The sequence below is a fragment of the Festucalex cinctus genome, chromosome 7, assembly GCF_051991245.1.
Source record: "Festucalex cinctus isolate MCC-2025b chromosome 7, RoL_Fcin_1.0, whole genome shotgun sequence".
Classification (NCBI taxonomy): Eukaryota; Metazoa; Chordata; class Actinopteri; order Syngnathiformes; family Syngnathidae; genus Festucalex; species Festucalex cinctus.
The window spans coordinates 1,119,731-1,138,821 of NC_135417.1; the positions used below are offsets into that span (position 1 = coordinate 1,119,731).

Sequence of the window (19,091 nt, forward strand, 5' to 3'; positions counted from 1 at the left end):
CGTGTGCACTACAAAGCAATTTCCCAGCGTGCACAATCAATAAATCACACTCCTGATTACTCTGCAGGGGGAAATGGACTTTGTATTGTTTCTCTAAGACAAATGTCGGCCGCGGGCGAGACAGATCTTATTTTCAGGCCTCCTGAGACTTGTACACGCATACACGCACACGCCCGCCCGCACACACTTCACGTGTTAAGCTGCTGCCCTCACTTCAAGTTTCTCTTTCATTCCACTCCAAAAAGTTTCAATTCCACTCGAGCTGTTCTCTCCTCTATGATTTCATCCATAGCGAGCGAGCATCTTGCTGCAATCTTCACTGCGCTTTTTTTCCCTTCTTCTTTTGGCTCCTCAACAACAACATCCACATGAACATACAAACCCAACTGACAAATGCCTCACTACAGATTTGACAAGGCAGTACTTAAGTGGCAGTACAGATACTTGTGTAAAAGAAGTCAGTATAAACCTGACTCTTGTGCATTTGTCCATTTTTTGCCTCATCTTGTGTCTCTAATGTAATTTCTGGGAAAACACTGAGAAAACTGCAAACTTTCCCTTTCAGTAACAGTAAAAAAATTATAAGTACTGTTAAATTTATGGCGAACCTTCACCAATATTTGTGGTTCAGAATTCACAAATTTTTTTAGGTGGGAAATGTACCCACCGTTATCCACTAAAAATTGACCTAATTGCCATTTTTGTGTTCACAATAAAAGCATTGTTTTGGCGCCATATTATGAGATCTTGGTGACAGGGAAATCCGAAATACAGTATGTTGAAGTGAATTAAGGAGCTTCATTTTGGCAAAATTACTGGTAGTGCTTTGCCAACATGTGAAATTTTGGTGTCAAGAACTATGTTGAAGAGAGTTGAGGAGCTTCATTTGGACAAAATTTGTGATTTGCCTCCATGTTGTGAATTCTTGTTGTCAAGAATGTAGTTGAAGAGAGTTGAGGAACTCCAATTAGACTAAGGTATTGCTTTGCCACCATGTTGCGGCATATTTCTGTCAAGGAACTATGTTGAAGTGAGTTGAGGAGCTTCATTTAGAAAATTAATGCTTATTGTTTGCTGCCATACTATAGCACGTATAGAAAATTGTAAATCTTTTTCGGGGGGGGTGTCATTCAGGACATGGCCTGCTCCCAACCTCTTGCTAATAGTGGGTGAGCGCTGTACTTGATTAAATAACTGAAATGAAAAACACAATTCTTTTTACTGTTGATTATATAACTAGGACATTTTGATAACTTTCCACAATTTGGGGCTCAAAATAGTTACATAGCACATGTAATAAAGAGGGAGGAAAAGTCACTGTTTACAATCAAAACAATGGTTCCCATAGCTCCATTAACATTATGAGCTAACTAAAGCTATGAGCTAATAAAATAAGTTCATGATAACGACTGCTAAAAATAATAATATAATAATAAAACACTTGTGTTTTTGGATAAATTAAGGTAAAAAAAATTATACTTGTGAGAATTTGTATATGCTCTGTTTGGATGTGTGGCTGCTCCTTGTGTTTCAGTAACCAGTTTAAATGTTGGTAGTTACTGCTACATCTATGCTAACTTCTGTTAGCCCAACTACGATAGATGTTAGCATTAAGCTAGCAGAGATTCACGATGAAATGAGATGGCTTGTATTGTTTACGTGTGTTTTCAGTTTAAATGTGTTTCATTTGAATTAAAAAAAAAAAAAAGTGTCTATATGTATGTTCTCTAGTATAGCGCAATTTTTTTTTAACTATCAGAGTCTGTAACGTATCCTACATGAAAACAGTAAAGATTTGTCACTCCTACGATTGATAGCTTGACTGACAGGATTATGCGAATTTGGTGAAGCTTACTCAACAAAAACAACTGCTTGAGTGTAGAAAAACATAATAATTCGCTTTAATGTATAATAAAATAGTCACTATGGTAACCACACATTACAACACTGTTTGGCAGACGTTTTTGGGGGGTTTTCACCCTTATGAGAGCGCCTCGACGTGATGAGTGGAAGCAGCGAGAGCCGAAAGTGTCTGCCGCTCATAACTCATAACCAAGAAGTACGCCATAAGTCATAAATAAAAAGAGCTTTGACAAAAGAATGTCAGAGCCGTCACTACGCCCGGGCCAGTGGAGGCAAGATGTCTTCCAGAGTTGTTAACTTTGCTGGGTGAATATTTCCTTTGGAGTGTGGGAAGAAATCATAAAAGCAAAGGCGAGCGATGAATTTCAATGCTAATTTACAGATTTTGGAGACGCAATATGTGCGTGTGTGTGTGGCTCCACGCGTTGCATTTTCTGCCGATTTATGTTGGAGATGATTTCTGAGGATCCGGCTGCCAAGCGCGAGTCATCTCCTCGTTAAAGCTCACACGTGTTCTTTCTCGGCTTCAAGCGAAAAAAGCTCCTCACCTGAGAAATATGCAAAGCGGGCTGGCGCTTTACCACGTTTTAAAAACATGGATTTTAAATGCACGCGAAAAAGAAGCCGTTTGATAGCCGGCATGGTTGCCATAACAAATGGGAATACATTTTACTTCCCTTGTCTATAAAATAGAGTGTTTGCATATTACACTCAAGGGGTTAGGCATCAAAATACAGTATCTCAAGAATGAGAGTATATCGTTCACAGTTTTGTAAATATCTTATCTTTTCATGGGAAAAGAGCGAAGAAATGACACTTTGCTACAATGTAAACAAGTCCATGTACTGCTGGTATAATTGTGTCAATTTACTCGGGCTGTAACTAACAATTATTGTTTATCATTTAAACTGTTTTTTTTTTTAATTGATGAATCTGATTAACAAAACATGTGGATTGTATCCCTTTATTATCTCATTCACTGCCAGTCCAGTTAAAATTGATTTTTTTTTTTTTTTTTTTTTTTACATATATAGCCGTCAATGGCAGTTAATGAGTAAGAAAAAACAAAAAAGAACAGGAAGTAAAAAAAACAAAAAAAACACAGAATGCACAAACATAATTGGCTTATAATTCAGTTACTGGTTTGGCTTGTAAAATCATTGTTTTCCAAAGTATAAGCAGATGTTTGCAAATGTATTATTTGGGTTAAGCACAAAGACAATCCAGTCTGCTTTCATGGAGGACTATAGAAATCTGAGAATATTTAATGGTGAGAGGCTTGAAGAATCTAAATTTGTACTCAACTTTTTTTTTTTTTCTTTTTTCTTTTTTTTTTTTTTTTTAAACAAAAGCCGGTTAGGAAAAAGTTTATGTTCGGTTCATTGAAGACTGCAAAATAATTATTGTTATTGTTACTGCTCACTTAAACGCATATGTTGATTTCACATAGGCTCTAAATTGGATTTGACCTTTTAAAAATAATTTATTTGGGGCCTGTTTTTGTTTGGTTTGCTGATCACTAAATTGACTTTCATGTTTGTGATTCAATGTATGTTAGGTTTGTTCAAATCGTCTTCATTGTTTACAATTCCAAAAATGTTAAAGATCACATTTACTTTGATGTTCAAGAAAATCCATCTGCTATCAGTGCAAATATATAGAAAATAAAGAACAGATAGTTGATATGTAGATTTAAAAAAAAAAAAGAAAAAGAAAAAAAACAGATCCCAAATCAAGTGATGTAATTATACACCGGGCTAAATAAGAAACAATATTTTTTTCGCATTGTTTAGAGTTGTTTACCAGTACCAAAGTAATACTTAGTGGTTATTGTGTTTTTATTCTCCACACTTTTTTGCCGCGTAACAACTCCCACACAGTACTTCCAATTTACACTGTTCAATTTTCAACTAGCTTAAAAATTCACGCCTCCCGGGGTATATATCGTCTGATTACACATTACTTACAGTATTTGCACAATTTAACTTGTAATATCAATTTTTCCCCATTCATTTTCAATGGGACAGACATTGAACTTGAACACGCCCACTTCCATACATATAACTTATCATCATTACCAGGTGTCTTACACTGCTCGGCGGCACAGTTGGTGCATTGTCCAGTAACCAGGAGGTCATAATTTCATTATTTATCTCTCAATGTACTTCATAAGCATTCCACATGCATTCAAATCTTAGCATTCAGCTATTGGCATTCAGCATTTCCATGCAATTTCTCCAGAAATTGCACTTAGTCTAGTTATAAAAAATAAAAATAAATTAAAAAAAATAAAAAATAGAATCACTGATTTATAGTACATTTGATACACAACACAACTCAACCTGCTTCACATACTGCTATTAAAAGTCTATAAATATTTAAAAGTAATTACAGAGTTAAAGAGATTTAAATGAAAATTAAAGAAATAAAAAATAGCCTACTAAAATTACTTAAAGAGCCTTCAGTGCAAGAACGAGATGATTTAAAAAATAAAAAGCTAAATAAATAAACACATTTTATACATACATATATATATATATATATATTTATTTATTTTTATTTTTATTTTTCGTATTATAGACAGGTATGTGCTTTTCACCGGATTTTACGATAGATTACCCCATCTTTCTCCCTATATGAAATGACGGCGTCGATATTATCGTAACGTATTGTGCATTAGACCTCATGCACTTCCTCACGTGCACACTCTTACAGATCTATTGATTTCCCCTTTGAAAGTCATTACAGGGAAATACGAGCGCGGTCGGATTCGGCAGCGTCATCAAAACATCGCGAGGACGGCGGCAAAACAAAGAAGCGGAACGGATAAAAGCCGCATGGAGACTCAGGAGTCACTTTCTTTTGAATTAGGAAGGACGGAGGGGCTTGATGTTTGGAGCGCAGCTGGGAAAAAGAGGAAGCGGTGGAAGGAAGTGGCGATAAGCCCACAGGGAAGGCGGATGAGAGCTCCACGACAAGGTTGAAGAGTTCCACATTGTCTCTGGGCTAATTTGTGTGCGAGCCAGCCCACATCAAGTGAACACCAAAAATCACTTTCCCACAAGAGACAAAGAAAATAGCAACAATTTGAGCCTGGAAACATACAGGCCATCTTTTAAAGCAGCGGCGAGCACTGACCTACATTTATAAACTAAATTCAAATATTTCTTCCACGGATTTATTTTAAGTTTTTCCTGACAGTATATTGTCATCATTTCATATCATTTTCCTTGACTGCACCATTTCCTTGTGTGGAAGTGGACGTGAGATTTTTTTTCATTATTTTTTTTTGATCCAATCAGATTTCAGCCTCTGTGTTGCCATGTCAATCTAATCTGCCCAGAGCCGACGGTACTACTCCATTACCAATCGGATTTCAAATTTGCCCTGAATGATGTCGCAATTTTTCTGTCCTCTGATTGGTTGGTTGTAAATTCAACAAGCATCTGAAGCAATCCGTACTCATTAATACATTTAATACAGGAAACCATGTCTGGTGAGAACCATGTATTTGATTTAAATGAATTTTGCCTTCTTTTTTTTTCACTCACTCAAGCTTGTGTGAGTGAGTGACAGTTTTGTTTTGTTTTTTCACTCACTCACTCACTCACTCACTCACTCACTCACTCACTCACTCACTCACTCACTCACTCACTCACTCACTCACCCAAGCTTGAGTGAGTGAAAAAATAAAAATCTGTGCGTGCTGTCAAGTTGCCGCGGGAGTGACGTCATGCAGCCGACAAATTCGCCCGGCCCCGTCTAGTGACAGTGAGTGACACGCCCCACGCTCTGCGATTGGCTGGAGGGTTAAACAACTGTCTGTCTACAGAAATGTCACGCTGTTGACAAAACAAACACAAAATGGCAAAACACAGGCTGGGATGGTGGGGGTTTCGGAAAAAATCACCACCACACATTAACAGAAGCCCAGAGGTGTCGATTCAGAAGGAATTCATGGCTATACATCCTGTATTTATAAAGTGCATTTTGCTGAGTGAAAACGGAAAACCCTGCCTTTAATGGTCCTGCTATACTTGTTTTCTAAACGTAAAAGACAATTGAGTCTTCAAGTTAGCTGAGTAGCTAGCTAGCTATCAAGCTATTAAGAGCTACCTAATTTTAAACAAGCTAGCCATTTTCTGAACCGCTTGCTCCTCTACTAGGGTCGCGGGGGTATGTGTTTTAATACTTTGTAACATCAACGACATCTAAATGTTCATTTTCTTTCAAAACATCAAAGAAAATTTAGTCCTCTACAAGCCGTTTTTATGAAAACATCAAATATTCAGGGCCCTATTTTCATTCCAAGCGCAAGGCACAGGTAGAAAGGAGTGTGCCGTTATAGGATGGAATATAACCAATTTATTTTTTTAGAAATCTGCTCAAACATGACACGTGCATCACCTGGAATATAATCAACAGCGACATATACACACTGATTCCACCGACATCCCAGACCTTGCCACTCAGTTTCGGCATCACGTTTAACCACTGACAACAGCAAACAAAAACACAACAAAAAACGTTGACACTCACCGCATTGAATCCCGGGAAGAGGTTGACAGCGGCCGAGGCGTTGCTGTCCAACGGGAAGGGAAGGAAGTGCTTGATGCCCAGAGCACTGTGAACAGACGGCAAGGCGGACCGGGCCACGGGGGGCACCAGACCGTTGTGACATGTGTTACCTGTGGGAGGGAGGGCAAAAAGCAAACACTTAAAATGGACACTGTAAGCCATTTTTTTGCTTACTTAATACACAAATGACATTGACAATAGTAGTACTGTTAAGTTTTGATTGTTTGAAGAATTTAAAGAAATCCGATTCTTAACTGATTCTTAACTCATTCACTCCCAGCCGTTTTCATAGAAGCAATCCCCTTCACTCTCGACTGTTTTACTGGATTTTGACTAATTTTGCAAGGCCCGCAGAATATTGTGTTCTGTTGCTATAAAACATGGAACCTACCAAAAGAAAGATTAAAGTCTCTTCTTTCTTCAGCAAAAACAAAATTCTATCTGTTTCTGTTTTGCAGCAATTAGCATTAGAATATAGCTAAGTTTCATCATTATTCACAAATCTATTTAGAATTTTGAGTAATTGAGCTTTTTTTCAACATGGTCCTGGTTGATCTCCTTGCTACCACCTGCTGGCCGTTTATGTAATAACTACCATTTCTTTGACTGTTCTTTGCAGTTGAGAGGCTGCATCAAAGCCTTCTGTGTGCTCTAGCATGAAAATTATTATTATTATTTTTTTAAAAACAACATAAATACGTCTTTGGGACACGTAAAACATTTAAAATAGAACGTATTTGTACGTTTTTTGGAAGTAAATCAGTTAATGAGATCCACACCAAAAAAAAAAGTGGATTCTCTTCTTTCACTGGGAAAAATCTTTCTTTCATCTTTCACCATTTTTAGTAATTAGCAGCAGAAAAAGTGTTTTCAACCAAAACATTCCCAACCTAAAAACGAGCTTTTTTTGTGAAAAGAAACATGTTAAGCAAAACACTGACCTTGATGCCAATATGTTTAGTTTTTGTGAAATATCACACTATAAAAAAAAGCAAAAACATTAAGAAAAAGAGAAATAATTTATCTAATAATTTATCTACAGATGTTCAACTAAGAAACATTTGCAACGCTGACTCAGCAAATGGCGGTGGCTTATTTACACTTCTATTGGGTGCACTTAGAACATTTTATTAAAACATAATTTTATTCAACTTCTCAAAATAATACACTTCTAATTTCATTACTTTTTTGTGGTTATTTTGAAGTCCATTTTTGATGTGTAAAGGGTCCCTGGAGCCAAAAACGATGAGAACTCCACGCCTCCTGTGTTGCTTTTTTTGTATGACAGCATAGAAATCCCACTTTGGGGACGTTGCTAATTTCATCAGGCAGCTCTAACGTGAGAGAAAAAAAAAATCTTCCATGGTTTCAGTCCAACATGTCCATTAGTTTTATGGCTTTATTAATGCTCTTAAATCTTCGCACGGCTGTCACGCTGCTGACCAGCGTGAAGCGTGAGCGCTAAATGTTTCATTTTAACATTTCAGTCACTTCTAAATGATAAAGTTGAGAAAAAAAATATTGCTGGATTGACTATTTTGTCTTCTATGGACTACAACATGAAGCGTGTTTTGAATGACGTATGCATGTTGTGTTTATTCCCTACATTCACAAAGTTGTGAGCCAAACATCTGCTTTAGATGAAAAGTTGGCAAAGGGCGAGCGCTCAACATCCAACAACTCAGACACGGTTTCCCCCTAGAGATGAATCTCACTCAAATGGTCTCGCAAACACAAAATGCTTTGCATGTAATTAAAGATTAACTACTTTCCAGGCCAGTTTTAATCAGAAAGCCAGCAGCTCGTTTTTAAACATTAAAATAGAAACAAAAGAAGAGGTGAGCAAACGATTCATGTCCAGTACCATTCCCACGAAGGAACAATAAAGGTTATTTAGGGTTACGACCGTACAGATGGTTACGATGCAATTTATTCATATCCCGGCCACTTACTCAGTTAAAGTAAAGGCAGCTTGAAGTCTTGGATGGTGGATCTAACGTATGTTGCTTTCAAACATCTGCAACAAGCCTATAAAATCCTGTTTGTTTGTTTGTTTGTTTGTATGTTTTTTAAGCACTAAAGTTAATTTAATCTTTGAGGAACCTACATGTGTTTGTCAAAACCTTCATAAAAAAAAAATCATATTAATTAACGTGTTTATGAGAACATAAAAGGAGATTAAAATTAGTCAAACTAAATATTCATGTTTTTTAACCTAAGGATTACGAAAACTTCAAGTATGATTTAGAGCAGCGATGGGCTACTTAAATGCTGGAGGAGGCCACAATTTTTAATCAGTTTATTTAATTTTTTAAGGACTACATGAATAGCGAAAATCCACACTGAAACCCATTAAAATGTATTGTAGAAAAAAAAATTGTTGTGTATTCCTTTGAAAAATGCTGATAAACCTCCAATAAACAATTTTCATGAAAATGGGGGTTTGCTCCCCTATAAGAATATAAAGTTAGTACCGGTATATTTAAAAAATAAAAAATAAAAAAAATTAGGGGGAAAAAAAAGATGAAATATGTTTCATCAAAAATGTGCACTGTGAAGCTTCAGCCTATTTTTCCTTCCCCTTTCTTTAAAAAAAAAAAAAAAAAAAAACAACAACAACAAAAAAACTTCAGCAAGACAACCTTGAAGGCCGCAACACAGACAAGGTGCAGAGCTAAATTAATAAATAATTCAAACATTTTCAAAGTTTGTTTTGTTAATACAGTATTTTTTAGTACTTTCAGTTTCAAAAGGGCCTTTCATTTTGTTTTCATAATGATCCCACTAAAAAAAAAAAAAAAAAACACTCACCGAGACATCTTGTCTTTGCTTTATATTCTTGTTTTTTTTTTCACTTGTGCTATTCAAATCATAACAACGCACTCTAATTTCATAACACCGTGGCAATGTAACTTATTGTGTGTTTTGTACATTGTGCTGTTTTGCATTCAACTAAGTCAGAAAATTGAAGCGATCTTCAATTGAAATTCAGTTTGTAAGAACCCAGAAGAAAAGGTTGCTTCAAAGTTTGCGATATAGACTATAATACGTACATTCTTCAACAAAACTACACGCTAATTCACCTGAATGTTGACATGCTGGGGTGCTGCTGTTTTGGTTTGCAACAGAGTCTCTAAAGTGAGGTCAGCACAATTACGCTTTTTCTTTTTTCACTTAACAGCCGTGACATCACGCAGAAGCATGAAAGCCAACGTCCAAAATCAGATTTTCCTGTCAACACAGTCAGTTTCGTCTTGATCCCAGCCGCAGTTTTCCATAAATTCCGCTCTGGGCGACTCCAAAACCGAATCTTTGCGTGTGGACCAAAAGGCGAAAAAGGCTAGAAAAATATACAACAGTGAGTCGGTGGCCTCGGATGACCACCTGTGTCCTATCAGATGATCCGAATGTCACGAGCGAGCACTTTTGCGCCGCCTCGGTCATGCCAGCTGAAGTCTTCATAAACGGCTAATTGGAAACAGCACCAGATTTGCTATGACGTGCCAGGATCAGAGAAGAGAAGGTCGATAAAACGGTGGAGGCCGTCCAGAACTTGAAGGAATTAAAGGAGCTCGTCGGAGCTCTAATGAAAAGCAGAGCAGCGGAGTAGCTTTGACGACGGCCCAGCACGTCGCATCAATTACAGGCCGAGGAAAGCCACGGTGGCGGCGTTTCACTCGAGAGTAAATAAAAGCAAACGCCGTAAAAAGAAAAAGCTGCGAGAATGAGGAGGAGGAAGAAGAGAGGACGCCAGAACGTGACACAGCCGTCATCAGTGGTCAACTGCAGATTTGCCAAAGGCGGAGTTAGTCTATTAACGTTTTCATGAACAACAACGACAATTTAGTCTTCAACTAACATAAAAAATGCATATATGTAAGCAATTTAGTCCTAAACGAATCAAACATATGGACCACATCTCTTTATTTTTTTTCAGCGTGGATTTAAACAGTTTGATAGGTAGCCAACAATTCTCCAAGTAAAAAGCAACACATGCTTGCGCCAAGCTGTTTATTTGTCACTCCCAGTTCCAATTGAATCTAACAACTGACACATTAGCAGCAATATGACTAGAAATGGGCATTGTCAACAACCTCCGATACGATACGTAACACGATATATTTGTATCCCGATACATTGCCTTCAAAGCGATACGTATCCTGATATTTGTGTCATGTTCCATGCCTGCTGTGCTCTGTCTTGTTTATTGTTGTAATTCCAGTTTGAGCCTGACCTGTGGTGGCGTCCATGAGACTCTGCATAGCTGCTGCTCATCAGCAATTATTGTCTTGTGTATTTAAGAGGCAGCTTCTGCTCCTGTCATTTGTTGGACTATTCGCTTGCTCATGCCTCAGTCCAAGATAGCCTCGACTGCTGTCTCTTGTACGTTCTTGAAGTTTTCTGTTGTCCTGTGCCTTGTTGCCCTATTGGATTAGCTCAAGTGTGTTTTCGGTTTCGCGTATTGTTGCGTGCGCTTTTTGTTATTAAATTTACTCTTGCTTTTGGACTTTTGCATGTGTGCTTAGTTTTTTTCTGTAAATAAATATTTACGTGTTTTTGGGATCCACCGAAACATTACAATTTTACTTTAATTTTCATTTATTTTTATGAACAGTCATTTGGCGGGGCGGCGGGGCTCAGTGGTATGGTGGTCGTCTCCCAACCCAGAAGTTGTGGGTTCGATCCCATGCCATTGTGAACACATCGAAGTATCCTTGAGCGAGCTACTGAACGCCCAATTGCTCCTGATGCTGCGTCATCAGTAGGTGAATGGGTAGTCAAAATGTAAAGCGCTTTGAGGATCTTGTAAGGTGGAAAAGCGCCATATGTATACTGAAATTATATTATTATTATACCAGTTGGCAAAAATGTTTTGTTCTCGGAATGTTAGCCGCACTTCCGATTTAGCAGCAGCGCCGTGCCTTGTTGAAATGTGTGTGCACTGGACAGCAAGGAGCAGCTTTCAGAGATATGGTGGGAAACTTAATGAATAAATATCCAACATTGATTCCATACGTGCATTGTAAATATATCCCCGTATTGACTTTTTGAGCACATCCTTAAATATTACAATATTGAAAAACCTATAAATAACACAAACGGGGTTCCTGCATGCAATGTAACAGGAATGCACGTCGCAACAGATTGCATCGGGGGAGGGATGCCCCACGGCTGCGGCTTAACGAAAGTACTCAAATGTAGAAACGCTAATGTATATGTCAAAACATATCTTTATATAGTGACAGATTGATCCAGCATACTGTTCGTAATACAGTATAATTGAGCATAGAAATAAAATATTCTAACTTAAATCATGCAAGGACTAAAGCCCGTGGGTGGTATTTTATTTTGAAATAGCCTGGTCAGAACCATCAAAATGCCAAAAACAGGTCGCAATACCACCCAGGGGCCTGCTTAATACTGGCAGTGCATTTATATACAAGTGGACTTCACACAAATGACTCATTATGCCCTGAGCATAAAATCTTTTCTAATGAAGCTATAATAAATAATAACTCAGAGTACAAAAAAGAAAAATGTGCTGCTTTTGCGACAAATATCAGAGAATCAGCTCACTTTTGTTTAATAGCTGAATAGTGTAAATTCTATTTTATCAAGAGGGAATATATACAATATTTTTTCAATGTTATTATACTCCATTGCCTTATGTAATTCATAAAAGTTTCATGTTTTGCCATTTATGATTCCACTGCTTTTAATGATGTTTTAAAAACAAATAAATAAATAAAAACAAAAACAAAAAAACAATGACAATCCTAACTAGTGTTGTTCCGACATCGTTTTTTGGCCCCCGATTACGATACCCAGTTTTGCAGTATCGGCTGATACCATACCGATGCCACGCCTTTTTTTTTTTTTTTTTTTGGTCAACACGAAAACCTGCCCTGCCATAGGTTCAGAGCATTCTAGGGCCAATAGGATATGTTGGTTCAGCATGCAGTGAACACGTCATACTTCAGTGAATGTCGTGCACGAGCAAGACACACGATGCTGTATTCAAAGTCCTATATTAGCGTTGGAAATGCCATCGGCATGTTATTTGCTAGTACTCACCGATATCGGGGCTCGATATCCGAACAACACTAATCCTAACCCTTCTACGAATCCAACTATGCTTTCATAAACAACCTAGACAATGTAGTGATTAAACAAACCGAATGTACGTATTGCTTTAATTTAAATTCCAATTAACCTAATGTTCATTTTTAGAAAAAAACAAAAAACAAAACTGATACTAAATGAACCTAATAAATATGTTTTCTGAAACATCAGATACGTGTTAATCTTCATATAAGCCAAAAGAGATGCATATTTGTAACTATCAGACAACTGGGTCAAAACCTAAAATATGTGTTTTCAAAACAGCAAAGTTAACTAAGCTTAAAGGGTTTCCAAAACATCAAAGACAACTGAGTCTAACATAGTAACCTAAATTTGTAAACATCAAAGACAATTGATTCCTCAGCAAACCTAACGTACATGTTTTGAAAAATTCAAATATTTAGAGTCTCTAGTGAAACGAAAACACTCAACCGCAAAAGAGGGGAGCAATTAAAAAAGCCTATAAAAATAAAGCAAATGTGGTTAAAATAAAAATTTGAAACGATGTAAGCAGGAAGAGAAGATGCCAGAGAGTGACAGCGTCGCCATCTGCTGCCAGGAGGCCGCATGTGGTGACTCATGCGGAGGCTCGTCTCTGCGCGCCGCACTTCCAATAAACAATGAAAGAGCATGTTTGGTGCCACGTTCCACGTCAGCCTTCAAGCACGCCACATGCCCGTGTGAGGATTCCGTTTGGGTCGTCTGCGGCGGGACGACGTGACAGAGTTGAAAGCACATGTGTGATACTCACACGTTGGCGAAATGTGGGAGGTCGCCACGTGACTTTCCATAACAACAACAACAAAAACATTGTGCAATTTTAAACCATTTTTTAAAGCATTCACCGAACTTCCAATGCGATGAACTCAATAATGTGAACGAGAAGATTGATGTTTTTTTTCTTTCTTTTTTTTCCCCTGCAGCTGTGAGGAGATAACATGACAGCAGTGACCCCAGCCAACATGTCCAGACACAAAATGGTACATTCCAGCCATAATGACTGTCAGCCATGTTTAATGGAACTCGTAAATCTCATCAACGGTCACCACTGGCAACAAGTCAAAGCACTAAGCCAGTCAGCTGTAATCAATTTAATGTGCAACAAGTATACAGCACTAGCATACAAATGGACAACTGTGTCTCTGTAATTGTAAAACTAAAAGCACTTAAAAAAAAAAAAAAGAGAACATCAAAGACGAAGCATGAGAGGACGAGTATGTCATTTTTATCACTGTGGCTCCAAGTTCAGACGCAAAAACCCGTATCAGATAACATCTTAAACGAGAGCCTTAAATGACTTGCGTGGAGCTGAAAAACAAATCATTCCCATCAGTTTAGATTCTCCAACTAATTGGAAGTATCTTTCGAGTATGTGGTAAATAAATAGTTGTACAAAGAAGATATTGTTAAAAAGTTTTATGTTAAAAAGGTTTGGTTGAGTTGCCTTTGAAGAAGAAAATGTAAAGGCTAGCTAGCTAGCATGCTAGTTAATGTCAGCTCTCATTTATTACACGCAGTGTATTCAGTCGATTTCAGTGAAGTCGACTATCAACCACAGCCAAACAAATTCTAAGTCAAAGATCAGCCTCCAAAAAAAAAACCCACTCAATTCTAGGCTAGGCTCATTTACAGTTTATGCTAGTATGCTAGCCTTTAGGCTACATCTACCAGGAGGACAGTATTGGCATTTCATTTATTTCTGTCTCCTGAATTAATTAGCCGCCAGTCCCTCAATGATCATGTTAACTAGTTCTGAATTTTGTGGCCGGGCGCCCTCGGGTCTCACTTCCAAGCACTTAAACTCACACATGTATTTGTCGATTCAATTGACACACCACACATTGAAACTAAGCTAGAGGAGAAGAAGAAAATCATCAATAAATCTATTTACCATGTTTTCTTAATGGCTGTGTTTGTTTTTGCCACCAAGGACTGTGAGACACCATGTGTTCAATAGATTACTGTATTTAAAAATAAAAAAATAAGAAAACCGACATGAAAAGGCAATTTAATGCCCGTATCCCACTGAGGGGCAAACATTTGTGGTGCTAACGAATGTTGATTTCACGTCAAGGTTCGTTCAAGGTCGCAGCGTTTCCTAAACAGTCTAAATGGCCTTAAGGGTTGTTCAAAATTTCCTTGAGACCATTAAGATCATTAAGACTCTTTAGAGAACGTTTAGGAAATGCTGCGACATTGAACGAAACCTGACGTGTAAACGCAAAAACGTTCATCCTCAGTGGGCTAAAGGTCTTTAATTAATTGAACTGAATGAACATACGTCTAAACTTCAAAGAAAACTGATCCTGTCACTGTCACTATTTATTTTTTATACACTCCGGCAATGTCCATATATGGTAAATTTCACATTTTTTCCACATGTTGGAAATAGCTCTTGAATGCTTATTGTAAAGCTCCATATCTTTCCTCCAGCATTTTGTCACTTCACGACTTTTTTTTTTTTCACATGACCATAGTATAAGGTTCGACACATTTGAGTAAGCTTGTTTTGTTAAAAATGGATCACTGTTACGCTTCAGTGCGCAGGTCCGCCGTGAAAGTAAATGCGTGCAAATTTTTGCCTATTAAGCTGCTTAGGCAGCTCATCGTTGTAGTTATTGCATCACTAGAGTTTGGGAAGATGATGTAACCGCAGTGGTTTGGCTTTGTGAATTATTTAAAGGATTTTGTCTGGTGGGACAGCATGAGCGTAGACTTTGATGTGGACGTTCTGCCAAGAGAATACATTTTTAGCTTAGAAGTGATTGAAAATAATGTTGGGGTGGTGTTGTATTGATGTTGTCAACAGTATATCAACACAAATTTTAATATATAATGTTTTTTGTTTTTGTTTACTCTGAAAATGAGTCATTTTGGACATGTGATCTCCACATATAAATGATGGACATGGCGTCCTCCATGGCGGCTGTAGGGGACGCAACCTAATTGTCAGCAGGTCAATCCTGAAGAGCATCTGCGCTTATAGCAGGCGGGGAAACGCGGGGGACGGTTAGGGCTATTAGCGCCCCAGAGCATCATGGGTAATCCACACATCTGTGAAGTCTCCGCTCGACGCTAGAAGCTCCAAAGTGATTTTGGCGCAACATATGCTTCCATGCATGGCTGCCGCTGCTCCACTAGCCAGCCGAGCCTGCCCGCAGTGCTGCTTTCTCTGCAAGCCACATAGCCGCTAAACTTGTTTATCTAGCACAGATGGTAAATTAATTCTTTATTTATTTTTTTGAGCATTCGCTTTGGTGATGCAACACATTGGTAATGCTACAGAATGTGGGGGAGTGAAGCCCACCCGGTAATTTTATGCCCAACAGAGCCGAAACCGATGCCTTCTGCGCAGGAGGGGATTCCATCACACTGGTCACACAAGATCCAAGTCAAAGTTCTTCGTTTGAAAGTTGTTTGAGGTACAACAACAATAGTGCAGGGAGGGAAATCTAACTGTGCGCATAGGTGGAGTTTTCTTTCTTTTGGTGTTTTCGTAGACAGACATATGTAGAAATTTGCATTTGTGCCGTTGTGGGAGTGATCACAGCCGACTTTCTTCCAGGCCAATTAAAGCTGTTCCACTCATTTCCTTTAAATTCAATGCAGGATAGGTGTGCAGAAGCAGAAATAGAGTCATGGGAGTCCATGCATAAGCTAGAAGCGCACAAAGTGTGTTTATAAGGAACCGCAAGAAGACCTCCTTCAATGAGCGATGTTTTAAAAAAATGTAATAAAATATAAATAATAATGCATTTATTTATTTATTTCTACAAATATTCACAGGGTTCAATGCATGCTGCTGTCATATTTCTGAATGAAATACTGAATGAATCTGTCTGCCTGCTTCGGGATCAAATTCACCACAATCATATTTTATGACATGCACCACAACTTAGACCTGGGTTCACCTGGTCGAAAGCCCAATAAGTCACTGCACATTTGACGATTGCTTTGTTGCTTCTCAGTTTCATTAAAATTCCCTTTAATTTCACAAAACTACAATTTTTTATTTTAACTGATTTCACCCTTCAATTTGAACAAAAAGAGATAATCAAATCATATTTTGCTTTTTGTTTTTTGCCCCTCTGAGATTTGTATTTATTTTTTCTTTTTTTTCATAAAAAATATATAAAATTTTATATATATATATATATATATATATATATATATATATATATATATATAAACATTTTCAAGTTAACTTGCACCAACATACACAGAAATGGGAGCAACAAATATATTTACAAAACGTGATCCTTATTAAATTAAAATTTAAAAAGGCTGTCAAAAAGAGTCAAACTCAAAAGGAACTCCGAGAATAAAATCAATTCATCATGTATATTTGTAACTATCAAAGACAATTTATAGTCTTCAACAAAATTACGCAGGTTATCAAAAAAGTCAAATAGATTACAATTCTCAGACTAAACTGAGATTTCAACTGCAGATGTGGGAAGCGTTTATCGGGAGGGTTTTTATCTGAACAAACAGCGTGAAAGAGGCTTGAGAGCAAAATGTTGAAAACTGTGAAACCTCACCAATAAATACTGTAATGGCTCCTTTCTTCCCTCCAAAAGTGACTTGGTAAACCATTGCTTTCATGTCTTTGTGCTTTGAGGGGGTAATCAAGTTCAGCTCGAACTAACATTGAGTGCATATTGCATTCAACAGACTGAGTGACCTCTCGTGCTTTGCGTTTATTTACATCAGAGGGAAGATGAGGCTTAATAAATATCTGCTGTGTCCTCACACATCACGCAGACCCTCAAGACAACAACTGCTGCCTCTCTCGCTTTTGCTGGAGGTGTAAATATTTGAGTTCCACTTTTGGACTGTCACTACTCAGGTGGAGGTACTCGCACGAAGCCCCGGAGGTCCAGGTGGCCCAAAACATCCACTTTCTCCTCAAGGGTATAATAATCAAAAGTGGAGGGTGCGTGCTGTAAACTGGAATTGTGCTGAATGAATGAAATGTAGTGGATGTAGAATGAAAGAATTGGGAACTTAAAAATTCAGTGAAGATACCCTGAATGCGCTGAACATTTTGAAACTGGAATAGTTTGATAAATAAATAAATAAAAATGAAGAAATAAAGAATATTATATAATTGCCACATGAATATATTATTGCTCTTCAGCACAATCATTATTAAAGGCAAACAAGGATCTAACAAACAAAGCACAGAGAGAATCTTGCGTGTGTGCTACCTCCTGTTGACGCGCCGGCGACTAAATGTGAGTGCAAATATTTGTCCACATAAATTATAATAACATCTTATTTTCATGCCGGGCCGCAGTCCAGATGGTAACTAGCCAAACCGCGACAGCGTGGATGAAGACGCTTGGGATGCGAAAATAACGCCAACAAATACATAAACATAACTCGCTGACAACAAACCCCGGGGCTAGTGTGGTTTGTTTGGTCACGTATGAACGCTATCGTTCCAACCCTGGTGCGCGCTCAACAAGCAGACTGGGACTCGAGAGTCAGTGTGCCAAAAATTGCGGTTGGCTATGTTACAAACGTTTTAATGCGTACATAAGAGTTTATTTATTTTATTTTATTTTTTTCTTGGCTTTGAACAACCACGCAATGCACTATGGGGAGCGGGATTGCTTTTGTTTGTTCGTAGTAAAACGCACGTGCCGTCGCAGACATGACGTCTTGCATCTTGATTGGTTTACTCGGTCATGCGGGCGTGGTTTACGGTAAGGTCAATTGAGCCAAAATGGCCGACTTCCTGTTCAATTTTGGGCATCGTAAATCAAGTATGTTAGTACGATAGACATGTCCACACAATTTTACGTCAATCATTGAAATTGAAATTTTTGAATCCTCGAACTGATCATCAAACTTTGACATCAAGAATGGCAGCTTCAAAATATATTGGCCAACTTCCTGTTTTCAGTTTCAGACATGGGGCTTCAAGATGTTTTCATGAGTCCTGTTATCATAGACATTTCTGAAGAAACTTTGTATCATTTGGTGAAACTGGTGTTAGGATCTTTTTTTCCTCTAAATTTTCGAGAATTCCATTTATGATCATCAAATGTTGCTGTGGAAAATGGCTGCTTTAAATAACAATGGCCGAGCTGATTTTATTTTATTTATTTATTTATTTATTTATTTATTTATTTATTTGCTTCCTGAGATTCATTTTCAACAGAGGAGCTCTGGAATTTGTCTAGAATGGGTGCTTCAAATCAAAATAGGACTTTCTGCTCACTTTGGAGTTTGAGACTATATGTCCTGTTAAGACAGACATGTCATCCCAATTTTGTGTTGATTGGTCAAACTGGTGTCCGGGGCTGATTTTTTCTTCTTCTCAATTTTCTAGGAATTCTCTAAAGCATCACAAAAAAAAAAAAAAAAATGGCTGACTTCCTGTTTAATTTGTGACATGATCCTGGAGACTTTTAATGTATCTTGTTAAGATAGACATATCCACCCAATTTTACATTGATTGGTCAAACTGGTGTCATGAGCTGATTTTCACTGAGTGAGTTATCAGGGGTTGTGTTCAG

At 37.8% G+C, this 19,091-nt stretch overlaps 1 protein-coding gene across 6 annotated transcripts in view; it reads right to left on the reverse strand.

Annotated features, from left to right (window-relative positions):
* znf385d (zinc finger protein 385D) overlaps window positions 1-19,091 on the reverse strand; it is a 118,803-nt gene that overhangs the window by 36,913 nt on the left and 62,799 nt on the right. For all 6 annotated transcript variants that reach the window (XM_077526614.1, XM_077526610.1, XM_077526611.1 and 3 more), the window contains one exon: window positions 6,403-6,551. Coding sequence is in view for 5 of the 6 variants with exons in the window: in XM_077526610.1 (XP_077382736.1) it covers window positions 6,403-6,551 (149 nt within the window). In the remaining variant the exon portion in view is untranslated. The remainder of the gene's footprint in view (window positions 1-6,402; window positions 6,552-19,091) is intronic.